This window comes from Rousettus aegyptiacus, unplaced genomic scaffold (assembly GCF_014176215.1).
Source record: "Rousettus aegyptiacus isolate mRouAeg1 unplaced genomic scaffold, mRouAeg1.p scaffold_m13_p_7, whole genome shotgun sequence".
Classification (NCBI taxonomy): domain Eukaryota; kingdom Metazoa; phylum Chordata; class Mammalia; order Chiroptera; family Pteropodidae; genus Rousettus; species Rousettus aegyptiacus.
Window position 1 is genome coordinate 16,286,214 of NW_023416310.1, and position 23,773 is coordinate 16,309,986.

The 23,773-nt window shown below is 44.0% G+C and overlaps 1 protein-coding gene across 1 annotated transcript in view; it reads right to left on the minus strand.

Moving 5' to 3' along the window:
- The window catches only part of ALK (ALK receptor tyrosine kinase), a 598,490-nt gene that overhangs the window by 138,606 nt on the left and 436,111 nt on the right, over positions 1–23,773 (minus strand). Inside the window, exon 5 of the mRNA XM_036224695.1 lies at positions 11,963–12,090. Coding sequence (XP_036080588.1) covers positions 11,963–12,090 — 128 coding nt within the window. The remainder of the gene's footprint in view (positions 1–11,962; positions 12,091–23,773) is intronic.

Below are 23,773 nucleotides of genomic sequence, written 5' to 3' on the forward strand. Positions count from 1 at the left end.
GAAAGCCTGCCAGTCCTTTCCGAAGGGCGCACTGTCCTTGAGGAAAGAGCTAACTATCGTTCCTTACACATACCCTGGTTTTCACTGTCAAGGAAAGCGAAGCCCCGCTCAGGAAGCTTGCCGAGCTCTTCCTTAGCCCTGTGGATGAGGGAGAAGTGGGGCTCTAGTCAGGAGATGATTAGAGAGAGAGGGAGACGATTGATTAGAGAAGGAGATGATTAGAGAAGGAGAGCCAGTCACAGTCTGACAGTCCCTGTGAGGGCAATAGTTTGTGCGTTTCCTGCCTGAAGCTTGGCCCGATGTGGGAAGGAGGGACAGACCCGAAGGGTTGAGGGGACTTGAAAGCAAGAAGCTGTGTGTGCCCTGGGTTAGCTCTGGGCTCTTCCAACAGACCAGAATAGAGGGGAGCGGTTGGGAGTTTGTGGGTAGAGAGCCCGGAAACCAGAACAGCAAGGGAGGGCTGAGAGTCTCAGTGTCTTCCCAACAGGGGCCCAGAAGTGGCCGAGAGGATGTGGACAGACCTGCAGAGGCCCTGCGGAAGGAGCTAGAGTGATCCATGTGGACCGGATGACCTGCAAGCAAGGACTCCTTCGGCCAGATGACCCAAGACCAACAGGGAGCGTGTCCCTCGGGGGAGGCCAGATGGATAGCTCTTCAATCACCAGGTGGCACAGAAGCCTTCCCATTTTTCTCACTCCCAGAGGAATCAGAAGGAGAATGGAAAATGAAAGAATTCTGAACCATGAGAATACATGTCCAAAAGGGATAAAGGAAACTCCCGTGTCAGAGTTGACTTTAAGAACTGACTTTAGATTAAGCTGTCCGCCACCAATGGAAGTGCATGGGGTCTCCTAAGAGCTTTGTTAAGTTTAATTTTTAATTTTTGCATACGGACTGTAGAATTTAGATCCTCTACGTGATATTTAAAATCCTCTGATTCTTTTACATCACAACCAGTCTGGGTTTTCCTCCCCTACCACGGCTCTCTTCTTACGCTTGCCCTTTCCTGGGCTGAGTGTGGGCTGGTCCTTTCTTTGAAAATACAAGCTGAGATATAAGGTTCCAGTGTGCTTTTCGCCCATTTAAAACTTTATCAGGATGCCATGCATTCCATTTATGTAATTAAGGCCATGGACTGAGCATCTGGTCTGTGCTAGGCTCTGTGCTGGATAGTGATGATCCAGGATAAGGCTCCCCATGGAGAGGGGAATAAAACATATGGATGTTAAAGTCACTTGCTAATCTTTCCAAGGCTGAGAAATAACAGAGCGAGGTTAAAGGAAAACTGGAATAGATTAAAAGTCATGACTTGGTCACTGGGTGATTACAGAACCTTAACTTTGGGCCTTGGTCTGTTAATATATAAAACTAGGGAGAAGAAAAGACAAAAAAAAGATCCTTTAGGTCTTCCTAGAAGCTAAATTATATGAAACTTGTGATTTTCACAAGTGAAGAATTGTATTGCTAACTGAAGCCTCAGAAGGGAAAAGAGCTGATAGAATGTAGCGAATATAAGTACATCCGCCACTCGATGCTGTTGTAGCATCTCCAGAGCAGCCGCAGGATTCTGCCTTAAGCCCTCACATGGGGTGTTTATATCTCTGATTCCCCCCCCCCACCCCGGGTAGTCTTGGCAGAGACCGGGGACTTGGGGAAGGAGTTTCTAGGCAGTGTGTACTGGAGGGCCCACACTTGCTGCTGCTGTTGTTGTTGTTGTTGTTATTATTATTATTATTATTATTATTAAAATTTTGGTAGGGGAGAAACTGGAATTTAAGCTTATGCTATTGGGTGTGCTTGTCTTTGCCTATACTTACAAAGTAGAATGCCCTTAAATGATTATGTAGATATCTGCGATCATCTGAAATATTGACTTATTTGCCTTGTTTGTGTTTTCTAGCTACCGATCTCCATTTTCCACTCTGCATTCACAGAGACTTTTCCACTCCACCCCATCCTGACTCACTTGTTCATTCACTCATTCGACACTTTGCAAAATTCATGGAGCCCCTGCTGTGCGCCAGGCTTTCAGCCAAGTGTCAGGGATGCAGAGGCGAGGTGGAAGCCTGGCGACTTGACAGGAGGGAAAAGTGAAACGCGCCGTGGCACCTGAACGATCCACCTGAATTCTACGAAGCTTTGCTGGAGCACTGTAGAGAGAGTCCTGGGCCGGCCCTCATCCCACACTTAATGAGGTTGTTTGTGCTCTGGAACCAAGGGCTGGGCTGGGTACGAGGGGAGTCCTACACCTGACAAAATATCACATCAAATGGTGACTTTTTATTTTTTATTTCTGAAAAGCAACAACCAATGATGGGAGATCATGGCACCAGTGAGGCTTCTGATGAAGTTGCAACAGATAATATAATAATAATAATAATAATAATAATAATAATAATAATAATAATGCAAATATGCGATTTAAAAAAAATCCCAAAGAGTTTGGGTTCTTTAATCAAGCCTCCAGCCTTGGTTGTAGAAGCATGGGTTCCTGTTGTGGGGTCCAGTTACTAGGTTCCAGTGAAGTGGGGAGCCCGGTTTATGCGTCTGGACAGGTACTAGGTAGGGAGATTCCACACTTCTTAACCAGTGCTAACTCCGAACCCCAACCCCCTCCCCCCCCCCCCCCCGTTCTGCACATGGCGGGGGGCGCGGCCAGGCCACACAGCTCTTTTATCCTTCCCTCCCTCTTGTCGTCCCTCCCTTCCTGCCTCTCTTTCTGAGATTTGTCACTTCCTTAGAGAATCCTATGGATCACAACTGCCATCATCAATCTAGTTTTAGGAGTGATGTTTAAAGCCTTTAAAACCCCGGCCAAAGTGCAGAAGATTCTCTTGGAGGACAACCAAGGCAAGCTGGAGCGTTCAATGTGACTTTACTGAAGATGGGGAAAGACGAAGGAGAGCACCTCCGGAGCCTGCCGTGAGCTTCGACTCTGCGCCTTGCTGATGGGAGTGTTCCCAAGACTCTCCCTAGCTGCTAGTGTGTTCCCATGTCCTGAGTGCAACTTCAGCTGCCAATACCCAAGAGCCCCAATTTAATTTCTTGACCCCCCCCAGAGGAAAATGATGGGCTGTCTTATTTACTTACGCCCTCGCCTTTGCTATATGACAAACACCAGGAAGGAACTCGGCCTTAAGTAAGACGGGGCTCACCCTCATACAAGGAGAGGAAGAAAGTTGAGAGGTGAGAATGAGTCAATAGATAAGCAAAAAGACGAAAACATCCATAACCTGAGACAGGCAGCAGGACGGAGGCTGAGGGTGTGGAGATGCAGGGGGAGGCTGTCCACGAGATGTTAAAACAAATGGCTGAGGAGGGAAATGACCTGTATGTCTCCACTTACTTATTATCACACGGACTAAATAGATGATATGACTCCGTGGACGGAGCAGATACTTTGGCATCACAGATAGCCACAGGTAAGGGGTGGAGGGAGAGTGGCAGCAAGTGGTCAGGAGGGCAGCTCTGTACGTTAGTATACACGCACGTATTGGAGAGCACGGAAAAGCCAGCGAGCAAGACTTTGTGTCTGGGATGGTCAGAAGGAAAACAGAGACGGTTTCTACTTATAACTTTCTGCTCTAATCCACACAACGAAATTTTAGAAATTTCTCACCCCAGCCTTACATACTCAGAAGCCCAAGTCCGCAGGAGAGAGGCGTTGGGCCACTCGCCGGCTGTCCTTGGCCTTTGGGGCGGGCAGGGAGCCTGCTGCATCCCCAGCCTTCCCCGGCCCCTCTCTAGAGGTCTGTTCTACCGCTGTTCCCAGCTGTGTCACCTGCCCTGCTGTGTGTTCCTGAATCCTAAACCTACAGACAGGCGGTCTCCTGAGCCAGAGCGCCTGTCCCTACGGCACTGGGCCGCTAATCAGAGCTTATTTTCATTATACGGGCATTTCACAGATGATTGAAAGGATCGGCTTATAACGGCAAAAGAAAGTTGAGGCATTCAACCTCTCTGGGCCTTTTAAAACAACAGACTTATTATGTCCATGTGAATTTCCAGGAAGAAGCCTCTAATTAAAGCTTATTGCCTCTCAGCTGCCACTGGCCAGCAATGTGGCTCCTCCTTCCTGTTCATTACAACAAAAAGGCATCCTAGTGAGGTTGTAGCCTCACAGAGCCCATGCCCACCTTCCGGCCCACTCCCCCGTGAGCTCGGGACGATCTCAGTGCTGCCATGATGGCTTCATCACCTCCCCCCTGCATGTGACTCGGGACCCGCACAGGATATTACACCCCTGTTCTTGAAGGAAATGATAAGACCCTGGCCCACCGGTTGCATAAATGATTAATGAAGGATAATTAGTCAATGTTTGTTAAGTGTTTTGTAGACAGAGAATGCTGGCTAAGAGCTAAATGAAAGAGCAGAAGCAGCAAAATCCAAAAGACTGTACATCCACCCAAATGCTGCTCAGAGAATTGCAAAATGTTGGAGCCGAGGAAAGAAGGGGTCACAGAGACCACGGCCCTGTGGTTTGCAAGCTGTGTAGTGCGGGGCCTTCTGGGCAGCTGCCGAGCGACTGTCTCCCAGCGTTTCCTCCCCAAACAAATTACAACTAGAAAGGCAAACTACGATTCCACAGAAACTGCTTGCAGAGTAACCTGAAGACAGAGTATGCCAAAAACTTCAAAATAATCACAAGTAAAAGAGGAGAAGCCTCGCGCCTCAGCAGTGCGCGCGCTTGTGCTCGGTCCACGCCCGGCCACTCGCACGTGGCTCCCTCCGCCCCTGCTCATGGTCCCCCCCTCCAGAGGGCTTTGGTGTTTGGTTCTCGCAGCCCTTGGTGTGAGGAGCTCTGTCCAAGGCTCTGGGCAGAGAGGGAGTGAAATGTCTCCCAGATCTTCCGATAAAAGTTTAATGCCCCTTCGTGTGACCCCCTTCAAGCAAAACAAAACAAAATAAAACAAAGAGATCAATTTCATCCTTTGGGAAATTTAAGAAGCATTAGGTCAATGCACAGAGGACTTTAAATTCTAATACTTGGTTAGTCTGGCCCTGACTTCCTACTTCAATTTTAGGAACCGAGCCCTTTTCTGCCTGATTTGGTGGGGTAGGACCCCACTGCTGGTGTCTCGTGTCACTTTGGGATCCTGCCACCCATCACTGATAAGGAGAGGACACCTGCCCTTCAGCCCCAGCTTTCCAGCAGGCGAAGCTAGCCCTGGCTGTACCCCATTCTCTTACTCAGAGCCCGCTGTTCCCTAGGAGGGGTGCTTCACCAACATCTTCTCAGATGTGACCCAAATTGCAGAAAAGGATGAAGTCATCTCCCAGAATACAGGGACTATTAGGAATACGAAAGGTCTTTAAACCCCATGTTTTATCTTAAAATTTGTGTGCAGTTTGCACTGGAGCCCGTGCTAGTTTTACTATAACAATGTCCCTCCACTCCAATCTTTTGGTAAAACTGAAGCTCTGGAAAGATGCCGCATGTTGATCTGGTGGGTTTGCACATGCTCAGAACACCACTACACATCCTCGATATCTAAGTGTCCAAGTGTGAGGAGTACTGGCCCCACTTTATCCCAACCTACTTGCTGGCCCCTCCCAACTTGCCCACAGCCAAAGGCCTTCAGCCAGTCCCTGTGTGGACGAGGCTCTGGAGGCTGAGCAGCGAGACTGATCTCAGGCCTGCAGGGCAGAGCGCTGAGAGTGGCGTCACCCCTCCCCCCCCCCCCCCCCCCCCCCCCCCCCCCCCCCCCCGCCCACAGCGAGTCCTTAGACTTCACCAAGCCCCTGAGTTATGCAATCACTGTTAATCCTGTGTTTCTTGATGACTTGTAGCGATTGTTTGTACCGTGGTTAATTAAAAGTTGCCCAGGCCGGTGGGCCAGCACTGCCGTGGGATGCTCTTTGAGTTAGGGAGGGGCGGAATGAACTCTGTGCGATTCCCTACCGGGCTGCAGGCTCTGTGTCGCACGGGGTGCACGCGCTATGCGTTTAACCCTCTGCAGACCCCCGATAGGTGCCACTGTCTTCACTGCACATGAGAATTATCTAGCACTACAGGATGTGATGGACGCACAGCACCTACGCAGCTCAGGATTCAAATCTATGTTTTTCTTATTCAAACCCTATTCCCTTTCCACTGTTCATGATGCAGAGTCTCTTGCTCTTCTTCCTGGTGCATCTTTTCGCCCATGCACTCATTATGGCCTCTACCAAAGAATGAAACAGAGAGAAAAGGTGAGGTCGGAATGGATGAATTCTGCAGTTAACTGCTTCAGAAAGATGGAGAGGGTGTGGGAGAGGTGGTGAAACCAACGTCTAAACTGACATTTCTCCTATCATCTTTGGAGTTCATTTGTCTGGGTCTGCTTTGCTCTTACAGCCATAAATTTAAAGGAATGACCATCGCCAAGGGTCCTTAGAGACCTGGAGAGGGAACACAGCTTCGCCTAGCCCCTCATTCGTCACCCGCTGGTGTGCTAGTCTCCTTCATAACTGGGGTTTAATCCTACGCATTCAAAGAGACTCAAAACAATTACCCAAAACATTAATTTTTAAAATTATCTAGGCAAAGTTGTGGTTACATATTGAATACTAAGGATGATTTAAAACTAATAAATATTTTTGGAAATTCTTTGAACATTTTAATGAATTAAAAATTATGAAATATTTATGAGCAGTAACAATACCACTTAGTACTATTAATAAAATAAATACATTACAGAATGAAATTCATTACTATTTTACCACTAGACACTGATGTCGATGACTGAATATCGCTCCAAATTACTTGTAAAATAGACCAATTATTTTAGTGTGATTAATCTTTTCAATTATTTCTTTTGTGTAGTCATAATTTGAAAGTAATTTTCTTCTAGAAGTACAATGACCTCAGCACACTGGTTCCTTGTTTATTTATATTTAAAAATCTTTTGTGTCTGCCCCCATTTCCGGGCAATTTCTAACAGTTGAATATTTACAGTAGTTGTCCAAGCAATCATTGTTCCTAAGCACTTTGCAGAGTATTTTTAATTGGCTTTATTAGTGATTATGAATAAGCCATTCCAAAGGAAGGAAGTCTGCCAACGGCAGCTATACATCAATAGGGAAAGGAGGAACTGGGAAAATCTTTTCCATGTTCTACCAGCTAGGGGCCCTGCTGTTTGAGACCCTGTGCTCAGCCTGTGTGATAAACAGGTCAAAGGACTCCTAGGTTCTTCTCTGGCCTCCAACTATCCCACAGGATTATAAAGTTCTACTCCTTGGCATGTTACAATGGATTCGGTGCACCCTGACGCAAAGGGGAAAGAGGACTTTATTTGAGATAAAAAGCACAGATTGTGAGGGAGACAGAAGAGAAGCAGCTGCTTTCAGAATGAGAATGTAGGTCTGGGCTGTCAGAGACTCTGCTGAAAATGGGATAAACTTCCCACGGGCTCAGTGGTTCAAATAAGGCCCAGAGGAAAGTAAAAAGTGGGTGTGAACCTATAAGCACGTCTTGGGGTGACCGTGCAGAATTATTCAGCCGTGGTTCCAGAATGAGGACATTCAGCTCAGTCAGGGGACGTGAGAGAGAGAAGGTGATAATATTTATCATGCCAAGCACTGTGTTAGGGGCTCTACACGTAACGTCAGTTTTAATTCCTCAACGAATCTATAATTATGCATTGTTAGCCCCATCTACTGATGAGAAGATCAAAACTCACAAATTTTAAAAAACTTTTATGAGCTCAAAAGTGTAGTAAGTGATGGAGCTGGGCTTATTCCACGTTCATTCTGATTGCAAAGACTGTAATCTCTCTCCTACATTGTGACGAGGATACCTTTATTCAAAGCTTACCAAGAGAAAAGCATCGTGAGTTTCTAACAGAGATACAGAGATTAAAAAGAAAGTCTTTGATTCTAGAATTTAGCATCTATTGAGTGATACACATAAATAACTCTGGAAAGAAGTAGGCTGTTCTGAAATAGAAAGATACGGAACGAAGGCGTGCTGCGGGGAGGCGCTGGGGGAATGTGAGCCGATCTCAGCGGCTAGACGAAACCGTCGTTTTAATGCGTATCTTTTAAACAGCACGGTCCACAGATAAATTATGAAGAGAAAGTTTTAGAGAGAGTTAAGAAGGGGAGTGCTTTGGAAACGGGGTTCACTTTCCACCTGGAGGACACAGTGAGAACTAAATGAGGACACTAGACTGTGGCTGGCTACGATTTCTCATTGGCTTTCACTTCCAGGCAAGAGATCCCACAACTGCATCGCTGGTTCGGACCCTTCCCAATCCCCGTGGGGCCACCTTACGGCCAGTCTCAGGTTAGCAGCGCTGTGGCTCCCATCATCCCCTTGGGTTTCGGTTATCGTTAACATCGCAAAGCTTTGCAGGAGGTGTCAGAAAAGCATATTTATTTTTGTGAATAGTATTTTCTCTATGAGAAACTGAGCAGCATGGAGGGAACAGTTTTGTTTTTAAAAGCTTCAGGCCAGGTGAGGCCTAGAGAGGCCAGGTAGCTCAGGGCATCATCTACAACACGCTTCCACAGCTGCCTTCTCATTTGACTCTCATGATTAAGGTCCATTTTGGGACAGCTACTGATGTATTGTTATCTCTATTTTAAATTAAAAAACAATGTGCCGTTTCTGGAGGAGACCTTTAATGTCCCTTCTGAACTGAAGAGTTGGCTGGTTAAGGCAAATAAGAGGTGGAAAGGGGACTTAAATCTCTCGATTGCTGGTTCAGTGCTCACTCTGTGGTCTTTCTGAGAAAGGCACATTGGCACTTGTTTGGAGGAAGACATCTCTATAAATTGAGCACCTATTCAATACCTCTGGTGCAAATTAATGTAAGTCAGGGATGCCCTTTGGGGAGCAGTTTCTGCCCAGAGTAGTGTGGAGATCTTAAAGCCACCATACCAAAACTCAGTCCTAAGATAGAAGCAGCATGTTTATGTTAGCGTTAGAATGTATTCAGCTTAGTATTTGATTGTTGTCTGCAGAACGAATGAGTGGATGGACGAGTCTGCTGCACAGAGACTTTTCTGCTGGAAGCCTGAAGACAGAATGTCATGGTAACCTCCATTTTATAGTACAGACAGAAAATCCTGCTGGGACCTTGCCTGCCGTTGGAACGGAAATGCCCAGTTTGGGCCAGGCTGCCAGGAGCCTATGAGGTAAGAGGCATGGCCTCTGCTCTGATGATATCCACAGATAGACGTCACCTCCAATGCAGGTAGAATTGCTCCAACGTCCCCCATAAGGCTACCTTGGATTAATTAAAATGGTGCCTCTCTTCATGTGGGACAAGGAAGACCTGCGGAGTTCTAACGATGTGTCTCCCCTCATGCTCTGTCTATGCCCCATAGAAGGGGACCAAGTTACAGTCAGAAAACAGATCAGGCATCCTGTAGACCCTCCTACAACCCTGGTTAGCATTTCACCAGCCCTGTTTACCCTTCTCAAAGATACAACTTCTCTCCCTCCATCTCCTCCCCTTCACGACCTTGCCAAGGCAATGACCTCAGAAAACATAGATTTGTCTACATCAAATAGGCCTTGAGTATGCCTCCGAAATAACTCCTCTTTAAATAGTGAGCATAGCTTTAGCATGCTTCTTATGTTTTCGACTTGTCCATAACCGACTGATGTGCATCTGAATTTGTTCTGCTATAGGAGGATGAGTTAGAGATTCTCGGGGAACAGTAGGATCACTTTGTTTTCCTCTGCTTTCTGCCTTACACATCCACATTGATTCTATCACACCCCTAGGTGGCCACAGGAGTCCAAGACAGAGGAGTGCAGAGAACATCTGCCTCCCATGGAGACCATCTGTTCTTGGACTTGGAGCCTCTGAAGAAAGGCAGCTGGACCATGAGAATCTTCGTAGGTCTCTTAGCCAATGCACCTTCCCTAGGAAATCAGAGGCAGACTTCTTTTCTCTCTCTTCTAAGCAAGTGTCCTGCCAGAAGAAACACTTTCTGGATCATTAGAGAAGTTAGAGAGGTCAACTCTCTTGGTTTCATGAGAGTAGAGAAGCAGACAAGAAACAGGTCTTTTACATTCCACAACTGACTAAGTGCAAATGCTACATAAGCTACAGAGGAAGAATTTTGCACGTGAAAGGGAGTCGTAGGGGTTAGGAAGAAAAAAATCTGCACAAGTGGCTGAGCTCCTTGATCAAAGGGACAAAGAGTTTTTTGTAGAAGTAACTGTGCTGGGCCGGATATCTGGAGATTTGTAGTCTCTTATTTTCTTCTCCTGATGTCGCTCAAATGAGATTAGCACAATTCTGGGAACTGATACCTTCTCCCCGTCACATCCCTGTTCACTGGCTCCATTTCAACACATGGCCTCTTTGGACAGTCCACAGACCGTTGACATCTGTGAGGACTGATGAGGACTGATGATGTCCAGAGACATTCACAAATCCCCAAGTTCGTGAGCATGGAAGCATCTGTACAAGCTCCTGGCTTTCTCCTAAGCCACATATTTCTCATACATTGTCTCGCATCACAGGTTACTCACCTTTTCAACTTGAACTGAAGTTCAATCTATCACATTATGGTGATTTTTTTTTTTTTTTTTGCCTCACGTATAAACTAGTTTTGATTAAAGGAAAAAAAAATACATTGTGAAAGTTCTTGCAAGGCCAGCATTAAATGAAGGGCCACAGGGATATGAGGAGCCGAGTGGTCAGTGGAGCTTGCTACCTAAGGGAGTCCCTTTTGTACACCAGCTGCAAGTGGCACAAGACTCAAAACGGGGCCTCTATGTGCAACAGATGATTATGTGTTATGGGCCGTCGTGGTTGTTCGGGAACAGTCTATACAGAGAATTTAGGTCTGAGAGTGCCACAGCCTTCTTTCCTGTCCACACTTCATTCTTGGGCCTCTCAGACTACAGGCTGTAAGGTACAGGTGAGAGCTCCCTCCCGAGTGAACCTCTGGAAAGAGGCAGGCACAGTAGGAGAAGAGCAATAATGAAAGAAACTTCTTCCTGAATATTCTCCTAGACCTGTCTCCTACCCTTTACATGTGGGCGACAATACGGGATGTTTATGATTACAACCCTAGGCTTTCTGAGAAGTCAAGGGAAGATCGACCTCATATATCTATTGATGATCTGTTTCATCTTGCTTACTAATCAGGATTGAGACAATCTTTAAAAGATACATAAATGATTTTGAAAAGAGAAGATTAAAAACTCTGTAGAGGGAGAGGGAATAAGCTTATCCAAAGACTATACAGATATAATTACTATGAGTATTGTATTTAGTTCAGTTTTCTGGCAACAAAGGCAAAAAGAAAAAAAAATCAACAAATTACGATTCAGGAGAGAGATGTCATCTCTTTAAATAAATTCGCAATGTGAGTTATGCAAAAGGAATTCAATGACACAGTGGACCATGCTCTAATGTTTTTTACAAAATAAGTGAAAAATCTGACATATAACCATTTCCCATGTTGTCCCTTAATAATAGCTTAAACCAAATCATTGCAAATACTTAGCTGTAAATTCTGCCTCAGGAAAAACAAAGTATAACAACCATCATCAAGTTGGTGGAGTAAAGAGCAAAAAGAGATATAAATGAAACAAAAATGGTAGTATGTTAATAATTACTGAAACTGGGTCGAGGGCATATGAGTGTTCATTGTATTATTCTATTTATTTGTATACGTTTGAAACTTTCTACAATAAAAAACAAAAACAACAGCAACAACAAAAAAAATATCTGAAATCATCTTGCAGCCAGGAAATTTAAGTTAATATATTATCTAATAAAGACTATGTTCTATTTGATAGAGTTTTAAGTTAAGCAGATGTAATGTTATACTCAGTCTTTGAAAATTGATTAGCTGGGCTATGAAGCACTAGAGAACGTTCAGAATGAGCCCCTATGCACTGCAGACTTTGCTATAGGAGAGTGCACGTTCCCAGCTGATCGTGGCAGCGGGTTACTGACACACTTGAGACAACGAGCTATTAAGGAGTGAAGGGGAAAACCAGATTCAATACCTTCGCTGCAGTTCTTCAGGGCAAAGAAGTCCACTGCAGATAAGCTTCGGTTTCCACTTGAGATGTATTCCAGAGCCACTCGAAACGGGTTCTCTGGGCGCCCAATTCTTCCCTCTAGCACTGTCCAACTGGTTGCATTGGAAAAAAAAAAACAAAAACAAAAACAGAAAAACAGTGATGAGAAGCGGACTTAACCTGCGGAGAGGGCGTGCTCCTGCAGTGGCTTCGGGGCTCACATTCTTCAAGGGATGAAACCCTCGGTGGCTCTGAAGACAGTGACCCTGAGAGCAGCACAGAAACGTTTGTTTCCTCATCCAGCTCATTCAGAGACCCAATTCTCAAACCCACTGTGGCCACTGATGGGTTTTGCACGCACGCACATGTGTGTGTGTCAGTGTGTGTGAGTGAGAGATATTCTCTTTCAGCAATTACTAACCTTTGAACTATTTCAGTAGTTAGTCTTACAGGAAAAGAATATATATAGTTGAGAAAACCTGGCAACTGAGTGAAGGAATAGTCTTCAAAACAATTATCTGTCTATTCATAATTATCTCTGGAAAGAATGCTTGGCTTTCAGAGTTTTGTCTGATCCCAAAGTCTCAGAATCCTCAGGTTTGCTATATAGTTACTTAAGGGAAGGTAGCAAAGGCTATTTAGTTACTACAGGAAAATTCAAGTGCTCTGAAGCATGTGTTTTGGGGTAAAAGGTACCTAAGATTGACGTGAACTCTGCAAAAAGGTGCAAAACAGAAAAAGACAACAGCAGGTCAAGCTGTGAGCCCTGTATCCATCTGTAATCAAGGACGCTGATCCCGTGGGAGAACAGAGAATAAGCTAAATGAACATTTTTACACCTCACTCAGGCTGTTAACCTCTTGGAATAGCCTCCTGTCACTGAGTAGAACATCAAATTTACTTTCCAACACTGACTCAGGTTTTTAAAAGTATATAGTTATTTTGACAATTTTGTGTGAAAAATGGAAATTACAATGGATTATTTCTTATTTTTCTTCCTTTTAAAGAATTTTATTGGGGTATAATTGATGTCAAATAGATTGCACATATGAAAAGGGCACAGTCTGATGACTTTAAGTGTATAAATTGATATATGTACACTGCTTTTCCCCCATTCACAGTTTTGCATTCTGTCTTTTTAGTTACTCAGAGTAAATGGAAAATTCCAGAAATAAACAATTCATAAGTTTTAAATTGCACGTTTTTCTGAGTAGTGTGATAAAGTTTTGCACAGTCCTGCTCTGTCCGCCCAAGATGTGACTCTTCCCTGTGTGAAGCCAATCCTGGCTGTATACACGACCCACCCCTTAGACAGTTAGCAGCCCTCTGGGTTATCAGGCTGACTGTCATGGTATCACAGTGCATGCATTCAAGTCACCCTTATTTTACTTAATAATGGCCCCAAAAGCCATCCACATAACTTATATTACAGTACATAGTTATAATTGTTCTATTTTATTAGTAGTTGTTGTTAATCTCTTACTGTGCCTAACTTATAAACTAAACTTTATCGTAAGTATGCACGTGTAAGAAAAAGCATAGTATATATAAGGTTCGGTACTATTCATGACTTCAGGCACCCGCTTAGAAGTCATTCCTGAGAACAAGGGGGACTGGTATACATGTGTGAACAGTGTGAACGCATCACAAGGTCTCATACTGTCTTGTAGGTTGGGATTAGGTATGGCAGTGTAACTGCTAAGGAATTTAGGAAAAGAATAGCTTTCTGTTTTAAAAAAATTTAAAGCTCCCTCAAGAATAAAGTGATGCTCACTATAAAAATTGTTAAAAATCCAACAATTCAGAAAAGTTGATCAAGAAAAGTAAATGTCATTCAGAAGCTCGTTATTCAGAGATAACCATGGTCAACACCTCAGTGAACAGCCTTTCAGCTGTGATTTTACATAAATAAGCCCGTACTGCATATACTGTCTGTGACTGCACTTTGCCAGTCAATGGTATGTTTTACTATTATGAGACCATGAATATAGATTACATGATCAGTCCAATGGTTGCATTTTTAATGGTTTGCGCATTCTCCTGATTTTTCCTCTTTATGATCATGCTGAAGCTAACCTTTAGAACAAATTCTTAGAACCCGAGTCAAAGTGCACGTACATTTAAAACTCTGGGGCTTGTTGTTAATCCTCCAACACTGAGTTCGAGGACTCACTCCTCCATTTGGTTGCAACACTGGCGCTCATCAAGTCTTTTCGGCTTTGCTAACTTTGGGGGATGAAGGCATTGCCTAAGGCAATCAATGGTCTTTCAGTGGGGCTTTCCTGGGTGGCAGTTTTGAGTCTCTAGTCCCAGCCATGTTGCTGGGCCTGCAGTGGGAGTCTGTTGAGTGAAGGAGGTAGTTTTATTGCCTTCCTCTGCTCTTCTGTAGTTACTTCAGATCACTAGAGCCAATGCTTTAACCGTTTAATAAAAGTATATTAAGTTTCCCCACAATAGATGCTATAGAAGGGATTATTGCTGTTGTAAAGTTTGTTCTGTTATTGTACCCAGCAGGTTTTCTATTCAAAATAAAACCAGTGCAATTGAATAAGGACAAGGAGGCCTTTTGGCTTAAATGTAGAACTGTCAAAGAAAGAAATATTTGAAAAGAAAATATAAACGAGGGGTTCTTAAGAAAAAAAAGCAAGCAGAATTTTTCTTGTTCTCCTGAAAAATAAAGGACCTTATTTTTGAGGAAAGATGATAGTGAAAGGCATGACTATTCATATCCTGCCAAAACATAGCTCTCTGCTCTGAGGAATGATGGATTTTAATTCCAGGTACACAGTGGCCCTTGACAATGATTTCCATTTCTATATTGGCACTAGCCCTCTGGATAAATGTGTCAAGAGTTTTAGGAATTAGTTTCTGAGTTACTGATGCAATAACTTTTTTCTGAAACTCTCTGGCCTCCCATAGTTTACCGCCGAAACTTTAATAACTTTCAGAGCAGTTGCAAACATGTATTTCATAACCAGGAAAGTTGGAACCAGAAAAGGGCAAGCTTATACCTGGGGTCAGATTTGTTTAAGAGACAGCCAAAAACCCAATGAAAAACAAACCCAAGCTTTCTCTTCTTACATCCCAGTGGTCATGAAACTTGCTCATTAGGGTCTTATGTTCATCTTTAGCTGGTGGCAACTCTGCTAGTGCTTGCAAGAGGGAAGGTTATGTTCTGGCCTAGAGTCTCCTAGAAACAAATGTGCAGTCATATCCATGTGCTGGGGATTTGAGAACATTTTAGCAATGGTGCTTCGATCAATCAATTTGACAGTATGGGACATCCATCTGGACTTTGTGAAGCCAGAAGACTGTAAGAACAAACTGTCACCATCCATTATCTTCCAGGAGTCCCTCAGAAACTTTCCACTTCCAGTTCTGGCTCTGTCCCTCATTTGCCCAAAGACACTGAACAAGGCACTTTACTGTGAATGCCTGAAATTTGGGATGTTTTCTGATCAACTGTATTCTTAGCCAGAGAAAGTGTCTTCAACTTGCATGAATTTGCTGAGGAAAAAAACTAACCACACATTTTCGCTGGTGGCTTCATCATAATGAATAAATTAGAGTCCATCAAAAAGGCAGGAGAGTTAGTTTGTAAATATCAAGGTTCATTTCTGACCTGGAGGCTGGAAGTAGTATGTACAAAGACTGCTCATTTGGGAGTGAGTTGCAGATTCTGGTCCTGATTTGCATGGGCTCGGGCAAGTCCCTGCACCTCCTAGAGATTTATTTCTTCATCAGCAAAATGTGGGTATTGGATTTAAAGTTCTCCAAGGTCCCCTGTTGATCTGATGCCTATGCTTCTCTTGCAAATTGCAGGAGTCCTAGTGACAAAACACTATGAAAGCCCTGAAAGCTTCCATAGACAAATAATTCTCTACAGAAGGTGAAAAAAGAGTGATCAGTCAAAAAAACAAAAACGAGAACAAAAAAAAACCAACCCCAGATTTATCTCTACAAGGAGCTCAGTTCCACCCCCTCCGAGAAATAGAGATTTGACCAAGGTCACACATTTGGTTACCTGTAGAACTAAGATTAAAATCAAGTATATTATTGTTCCCAGACTGCAAGAACAAGGGACAATGCAGACTATGAATCAGTCTGTGTATTCAGTTGCTTTTCATATCACTAGAATAACAGAGATACAAAAAGATATGTCTACTTAGCATTGCTAGAAGAATCATCAGTCTGGGTTTTAAGTAGAAAGGCCAGTCAGACAGTGAAATACAATATCAGAAAATGCACACACAAAACAAAAAGTCATAAGAAGCTATGGCATGGGAAAAAAAAAAACCCACAATCCTCTAAGGCTCCCACCATTCCATGCCAGGTTAGTCTCTGCATGTTTAATGGAAAATGTCTGGCATGTCTGACGTGAGGCAAGCTGCTGATGAGATTGAAGGGTTGGCAGTCATCTCAAGAGGACAAAGGCACCAAGTCATTGCAAGCCTAGAATGAAGGGGCACTTTTGACAGCATGCGAGGGCCATGGATGGCAGTTGACAAGACAGAGGAATGTGCACCATCTTGCTGCTGTGTGACAATCCAATACACGTAATATTGATGTAAGGCTGGCTCACGAAAGTGAGCCCTCAAACCCTACATGCTATTCAGTAGAATGTTTTTTGGAGATGGTTTTAACTGTTGCAATACCATGAGGCTTAGATTGTTCGTAGCTCTACCTTTAACTAGCTAAGTGAACTTGGGCGGATGACTTAATTTCTCTAATCTTCAGTTTCCTTATTTTTAAAGGGAAGTCATGAGACAGACCTAGCTTGCTATATTGTGAGGATTTGTGAGAAGAAAGCATGCAAAGGAATATATTGAGGTTTCAATAAGGAGGAGATATTCTTACAGAAGACCACAGCTTTCTTCATGGAATGGCACTGGTCCATGAAACTATCTGCATCTCAATTCATTTATGAAATTCCAGTAGGGAAAAGAAGGAAGGAAAGACGTTTGTGATTTATGAATAGCAGCCACCTTATTTGTTTAACTCCACTCCCAATTCTTAGTTAAATGAATCTTCATACGTTAAGCATAACCCCAAGAAATTGTGTTGAAACTCCTTATAACAAAATATATTAGGATTGGATTATGACAGCAGATCAACCTTCTGTCTAGAACCCTCCAAAGTACCTGATCTCACTTATAGTAAAAGCTCTTATTTACTTTTCCAGCTTCCTGTAGCATGTGAAAAGATGTCTCATGTCTAGATCTCTGTCAGAATTTGCTGAATTGAATTCCATTTCTCAGGTATTTATTGGTGCATTGTTGCACAGTAGATAAAGTATTAAATGCTCTGGGGATTCTAAAGGTTTGGCTTTACATTTGCATTTCAGCAGCTTATAGACTAGTCAGAAAGAGTAAAAATGTGCACCAAAATTTATAGTGAATGGCAGTATAGAAGAGGTAAGTAAGTGGTGTAGATACTATATACTAGAGGGCAAAATGGTGTCTTGAACTCGTGATCAGGAGAGGTACACCCTGAAGATGGGTTATGAAGGGAATAGGAAAAGGGCAGTGCAGAAAGACAGGCTGGCATGAGCACATGAGCAGAGGCCATGCAGGCCACGTGTTCAGAGAACAAGTGGTCCAGTCTGGCGGGAGTCGATGTTTTCCATTGGCTTCTACGGGAGGTTCCTGTGTCTTACCCCTGACTCCCCGCCAACCTCCTTGAGGACGGGATGATGGATCATTCATCATTGTGTCTCCAGTGCCTGATACATCATAGATGCTCAACAAATATTTGGTGACTGAGAGAACAAATGCATCAACCCCTTTCTATTAAATCAGAAAAGATTCTGACATTTAGGAGTTTGTAGGTTATGAACATGATCTTAAACTGCCCTTTAAAGCTTCATGAGGTTAGAAACTGTGTCTTCCTGAGGCTTTGTTTCAACTTCTGGCCCCGGTACACACGCTTGGGGACCTGAAGCTGAACGATGTGGCCAGGCTTGTGCCTTGGTAGTGGTCACCAGGGCTAAGTCATTCAGGTGGTGACTAACCCTTGCCAGGACAGCCAAGCTCATAGGTTAGGTCGAGGACGATGGGAACCACGTTAGTTAGACAACCAGTCACGTCTCTTTCGTGTAGAGCTCAGTCACGATTATCATTATCACCCTGTGTAACACTGTCAAGGCTGAGGCCACACAGCCGACTTTCTTCCACAGGTCTCTTTGCTAAGACTCTCTCTTGACGAGTGTTTGGACGTGAGTGCGAAGGCGTAAAGATTTGTTAGAAACAAGGAACAGAGCCCGTGGGAGCTCGTCTAGATCAATACAGGAAAAAAAAAAAAAAAAAAAAAAAGGCAACTGCACTACTCTCTCTAATCTTACCTTAAAGAAAACACATACACATAACTTTCAAGTTTTTCTTAAAATGTACTTTGTGGTAATTTTGCAGCCAACGTAAACCATTCAGTGCTCTTTTTATTGATTCCTTAAATTAAATCAACCTGCATTTAAAGCATTTTTATGGGAGATAGGGAAAAAATGACAGATCAATGTAAAATTTAGTGTAGAGTCCTTTGTTGCTAATTAATTTTCTGTAATAATAATAAATCTTGGCATGTGACATGGGGTCTTTTATCCAAGTAGCCTTGACTTTGGTATTCCTTTGGCCTTCACAATTTCCCATAAGTTAGACGACTAAGACCTGGAAAAGATCAGCTCTGGACGGAAATGAGGTTGGAGGTTGATTCAGGCTATGGCTCCCAGTGGCCCAGGATGGAAAAGAGCTGCCCTGAGACTTAGGGTGGCTTCTGGTTCTGCTGGAGAAGAACTGAGCGGGTAAAGAGGGTGCTGAGACAGAGATGGGCTCCCTGAGGCTGCAGGTGGACTTGGCTTAGATCTTAGCATTGGAAGTTGTAAAGCACTTTTGGTTTCTCACCAGCGATGTTGTATAGGTGCCAGGGATCTGGAAGGTGGCCCTGTTTTCCCAGGGCGGAGGCTAAGAAGGTGTTTCCAATGTGTGTTTCCCCTAATTCTTTTCTCATGCTTTTAAGAAAAAATGCATGGTCTTGGACTCATTCCCCTGGCTTCTCTTTAACTTCTATCTTTCCTTCCTTCCTTCCTTCCTTCCTTCCTTCCTTCCTTCCTTCCTTCCTTCCTTCCTTCCTTCCTTCTATCTTTCCTTCCTTCCTTCCATCTTTCCTTCCTTCCTTCCATCTTTCCTTCCTTCCTTCTTTCTTTCCTTCCTTCCTTCCTTCCTTCCTTCCTTCCTTCCTTCCTTCCTTCCTTCCTTCCTTTCCTCCCTCCCTCCCTCTCTCCTTTACTCCTTCTCTTCCACTTCCCTCCTTCAAGAGAAATATGTTGATTAAGAATTTAAATGTTGGAACCAGACTTATTGCTTTATAATCTTAATTCTGCCTCTTATTGGCTGTGTCCTCTGGCCAGCTACCTAACTTAACCTCTCTGTGTCTGAGGTCTGTCATTAATAAGTGGGGGTGATCAGAGAGGCTTATAGTGGTATTGTGAAGATTACATGGCTTAAGACTTGTAGAATCCTTAGCTAATGCTCAATAAGCATTAGCTAGTAAGGTTAGTATTGTGCTGCGTTTTTTCTCCTAAACCTAGCGTGGCAGGTGACCTTACAAGGAATGATGGTATTTTGAAGACTGGGAAGAGCCTGCAACCCCAGAGCACCAAGATTTTGGGGACTCCTTTCATTCCCTCATGTGGAGATGAGGAGACAAATGTACAAATGCAGATATCCCAGGGAACATTGTGTCAGATTTCATTTGTTTGTGTGCATGTTTATGTTCCGCCTCATTCCAGAAAGGATTTAAGGCATCTATTTTATTTTATGTCATTCAAGTTTTACAATAAATGCATGAGACAGATATTATCACTCGTATTTTTAAAAGGGAAAATAGAGGCTCAGAGGGTTTACATGACTGGCTCAAATAGTAAATGGTAAGAGGTGACATGAACCTAAGACTATTTATTTTCAAAACTCTTGCACTGTCTACTATATTACACATTTGCTTAAACTTGTTCATGTGAATGATTAGTTTTTTTAGAAGAGCTTTTGAGTGGGTTGGTGGGTATCTGAGGAAGAGCAGTGCTCAGAAAAGGATGCATCCAAAAAAATATTGTGGCTTTCTCCCAGCGTTGCCCCAGGTTGTCCCATTCCTCATAAAGTTCCACATCAGCATGATCAAGGTTGGATTAATACACAGGTTCTTGGGAGGCAGGCATTTGCCCAGGTCCTCGGCTGAGATGTTTTTCTTCATTCTGTGTACCAGACTAGGAAGGAGAGGATGAGAGTCTACCTCTATACACCTAGCCCCTAAATCACTGGGGTTGGGGTGAGGAGAAGTAGACTTATCATTGCCAAAGTTCTGAAGGATATCATAGTAGAAAAAGCATTCTTAACTGTCCTCCATGTGATCAATTTGCTTGGTGAATTATCACAATCTCTGCATTTTACATTCAATGGGACACCTTGTGCCCTCCGAACGTTCAGGGTTACTGAATGTTCAAGGTTACACTCCTACACCTCTACTCCTATCACTTGAGAGTCAGTTACGTTTGTTCCCAGGCCTCTTTATGCCAGTTATACTAATTAAGTTGCTGTGACATGAGCATGAAAAATCCGAGTTACTTTTGTAAAGACTAGTGGTAAGTCACTAAAAATAATTGTTTAATTAGGTGAGAACAGAGCAACGGAAAAGATAGGGAAAAAAAAATCTTAAAAACCCAGAAAGCCTTCAGATTCGTTTACAAGTGTTCTAAAATTATTTCTGTTTTAGAGGAATTGAAGTTGAAAACTGTGGATGTGGTGGTGTCACGTGATTTATGCGGAAAGACAGTGCGGACTCTACGCAACAGACCTAAACTGGAAGCAAAGGTCTTGGCCCTACATCAACAGATTGCTGAATTAGCACACATTTAGAAGTTTCACATTAAAATAAAAATGTTTAAGGATGGAAATTAATTTCCAAGCAACTATGGGTTCCAAGCTTATTTTCTAAGAGGACTTCTGCTTTGTTCTAGTTTGTGTAAGGAAATACACAGAGGATTCACTAGTGTTTTTTTCTTTTTTTTTTTAAAGGAAGGACCCCCTGATTATCCAGGCCAAAAATCAGGAGAGAGAGATTTTCTCCAAATCAAGAATAGAGACCCTGAGAAGCCTGAAGTTCCTCTTTGAGTTCCTCGGAGTCGTGAATTAGGTCCCAGGCAAGCCACGACCTCCTCCAGCATCTGCTGAACACGCCTCACCAGGGGACCGGGTGGAGGACTCAGCTGGATTCCGGGCAGAGGAAGCGAGAGGAGGGAGAGGCTGGTTGGTGCTGGCCTTCCAGAAAGCATTTAAAATTATAGGAATAGGCATGAGAGTGCCCAGGAGGCCTCACTCCACAGATCCGTCAGACAATCTCTCTGGCGGTGGATCTTCTCTAGTGCCCCAGTAACCATTTGCCTGTCTAATTCTTTCCATGAGGAGGTTTGGGCACATCACCCACCTGCAGCCAGGGGGATCTGGAATTTGGTTTCCTAACTCTCTCCTTTCCAATAACTCTTTAGCACCATCTGTTCTTTTCAAACACAATCTTTTCTTTCAGGCCAATTCAATGTAGTCTTTTTTTTTTTTTTTTTTTTAAATTATATCCTCCCCAGGGAGAAGGAGAAAGACAACGCTGAAGCTGAAACGTGGCTGTTTCTGCAGGATCGCTCTCCTTCAGCCCGGTCTGCCTCTAGATCGTACCCCGAGTACCACGTGGGACTGAGTTTGCGGCTTTTATTCTGCACCCCGCCTCAGAGCTCAATGCCTAGGATTTCCCAGTCCTCCCTGCCCATGCTCAAATGATATCCTGTCACCCACCCTGCTCTCTAGAGAGCCAATCTAAATGCCATTTAATGCATTAACACATTGATTGGTTCAATATGCGAGCCTCTGAGCCAAGCAAAATGCTGCCGCCCAAGCTCAGAGGTTCCATTTCAGTCTTAAATCTCCAGCCAAGCCAAATAACTCTGCTGAAATTTTATGTGGTAGGCTAGGCCAGGCCATAACCTGGGGCTTTGTAAGTAAATTCTGGGGCCGGGACAGTGGTTAGCTACAACAGGCTGCAGGGACCTGGTGAGGAGGATAAGAACTTGTGTCCATTGAAGATGATCCCCTGTTCCCCACGCTGCTCCTGTCCTACCCCTTTGCTGGAGTGGCCATCTAGAGATGTGAAGGAAATTGCCAGAGGCCCTGGCGAATCATGTCCTGAGACCCTGGGGCACAGAGGGGCACACTGACCCTGCTACAGCTCCTGTACTGTACTGTGGCAACTATCGTGGATAGTGATATTATTGGTAGATTGCAAGACGTATGACTGACGTGAATACTGGAAACCACCATGTTTAATCCTCTCATGTGGTAGCGAAGACTGATGTCTGGGAATATAGCCACCTCGTATACCCACACAATATTGAATTATGTCCTCCCAAAAAGATATGTCGAGGTCCTAACACCCAGTGCGTCAGAATGTGACCTCACTTGGAAACAGGGTCTTCATAAAGCTAATCAAGTTCAAATGAGGTCATTAGGATGGGCCCTAATCCAATATGTCTAGGTCTTTATAATAAGGGGAAATCTGGACATAGAGACAGACAGGCACGCATGGAGAATGCCATGTGAAGATGCAGGCAGAGATCGGAGCGATGCATCTATAAACCAAGGAATGGCAAAGACTGCCAACTGACCACCGGAAACGGGGAAAGTGGCGTGGATCACATCCTTCCTTACAGCCCTCGGAAGGAACCACGCTGCCAACACCTGGAGCTTGGAGCCTCCGGAACTGGGATAAAAAAGTTTTCCTGTGTAAGCCACCTAATTTGTGGTGCTTTGTTATGGTAGCCTTAGCAAACTAATAAAGTGGCTTGTTCAAAATCATCCTCACTAAGTGGAGAAATAAACTTTAAATTATTTTCACTTAACATCGATAAAAAGCACCATTTTTCTGTGTGAACACCGGTCCATGACAGGCAGCCACAGGCTGCCGAGAATATGACTCATTTCTCATGGAGAAGCCCCATTTTTCTTGGGGCCAGAAAGAGTGCAGGATGTTTTTCTACACATTCATCTCTGCCTCCCAGATAAATAATATCACCATCCTGAGGGAGGACCAGTGCAGAATGATACTTGGAAGTGCTTACTAAAGCCCAGGAATCATGGGCCCATCAGTTTCACCAAGGTAATGCTCATGCCTTTAAGCCATGCTTGAGGAGACTACTGGAATTGGATTTAGGCTTCTACCATGTCAGCTATGTGGGAGCTTTCTGGAACACGACGGACAGAACCGCTTGAGAGGCCCTCAGATTGTGCCAATAATGTGTTCGCCTGGGAGCCAATTTCTGGGCTAGAACCACCACTAACATTTTTTGTACGACATTAGAGGGTCAGCTCAAAATAGCGACCTGGAGTTTTTAAGGGATGCTGGGCCTGCTAGAAGCAGAGGCACAGGGGAGAGCCAGGAAGATTTGGGCTGGGGTGGGGAGAACAAGAATCCCCAGGTATGGGGCCAACCTGTCCTCCCCGCTCCTGAGTCCTCTCGGACTTCATGTATTTACAGAAGAAAGCCCTGCGCTCTCAGACTTCTTTGACACTATCCCTGGCCCTGTTCGGTGGAAGCTGCGGTTTTCTGGGAAGGGCAGGCTCCCCATTGTTGGCTGGTTCAGTCCTTCGGTAATATATTTCATTAATGAGGGCTTGGGGAACAGTCACTTACAAGACAAAAATAGCCCATCTTCCTTTACCTACTTCCCAAGACATGTATGCAAAGTGTCTTAGAAAGGGCTGCCTGGAT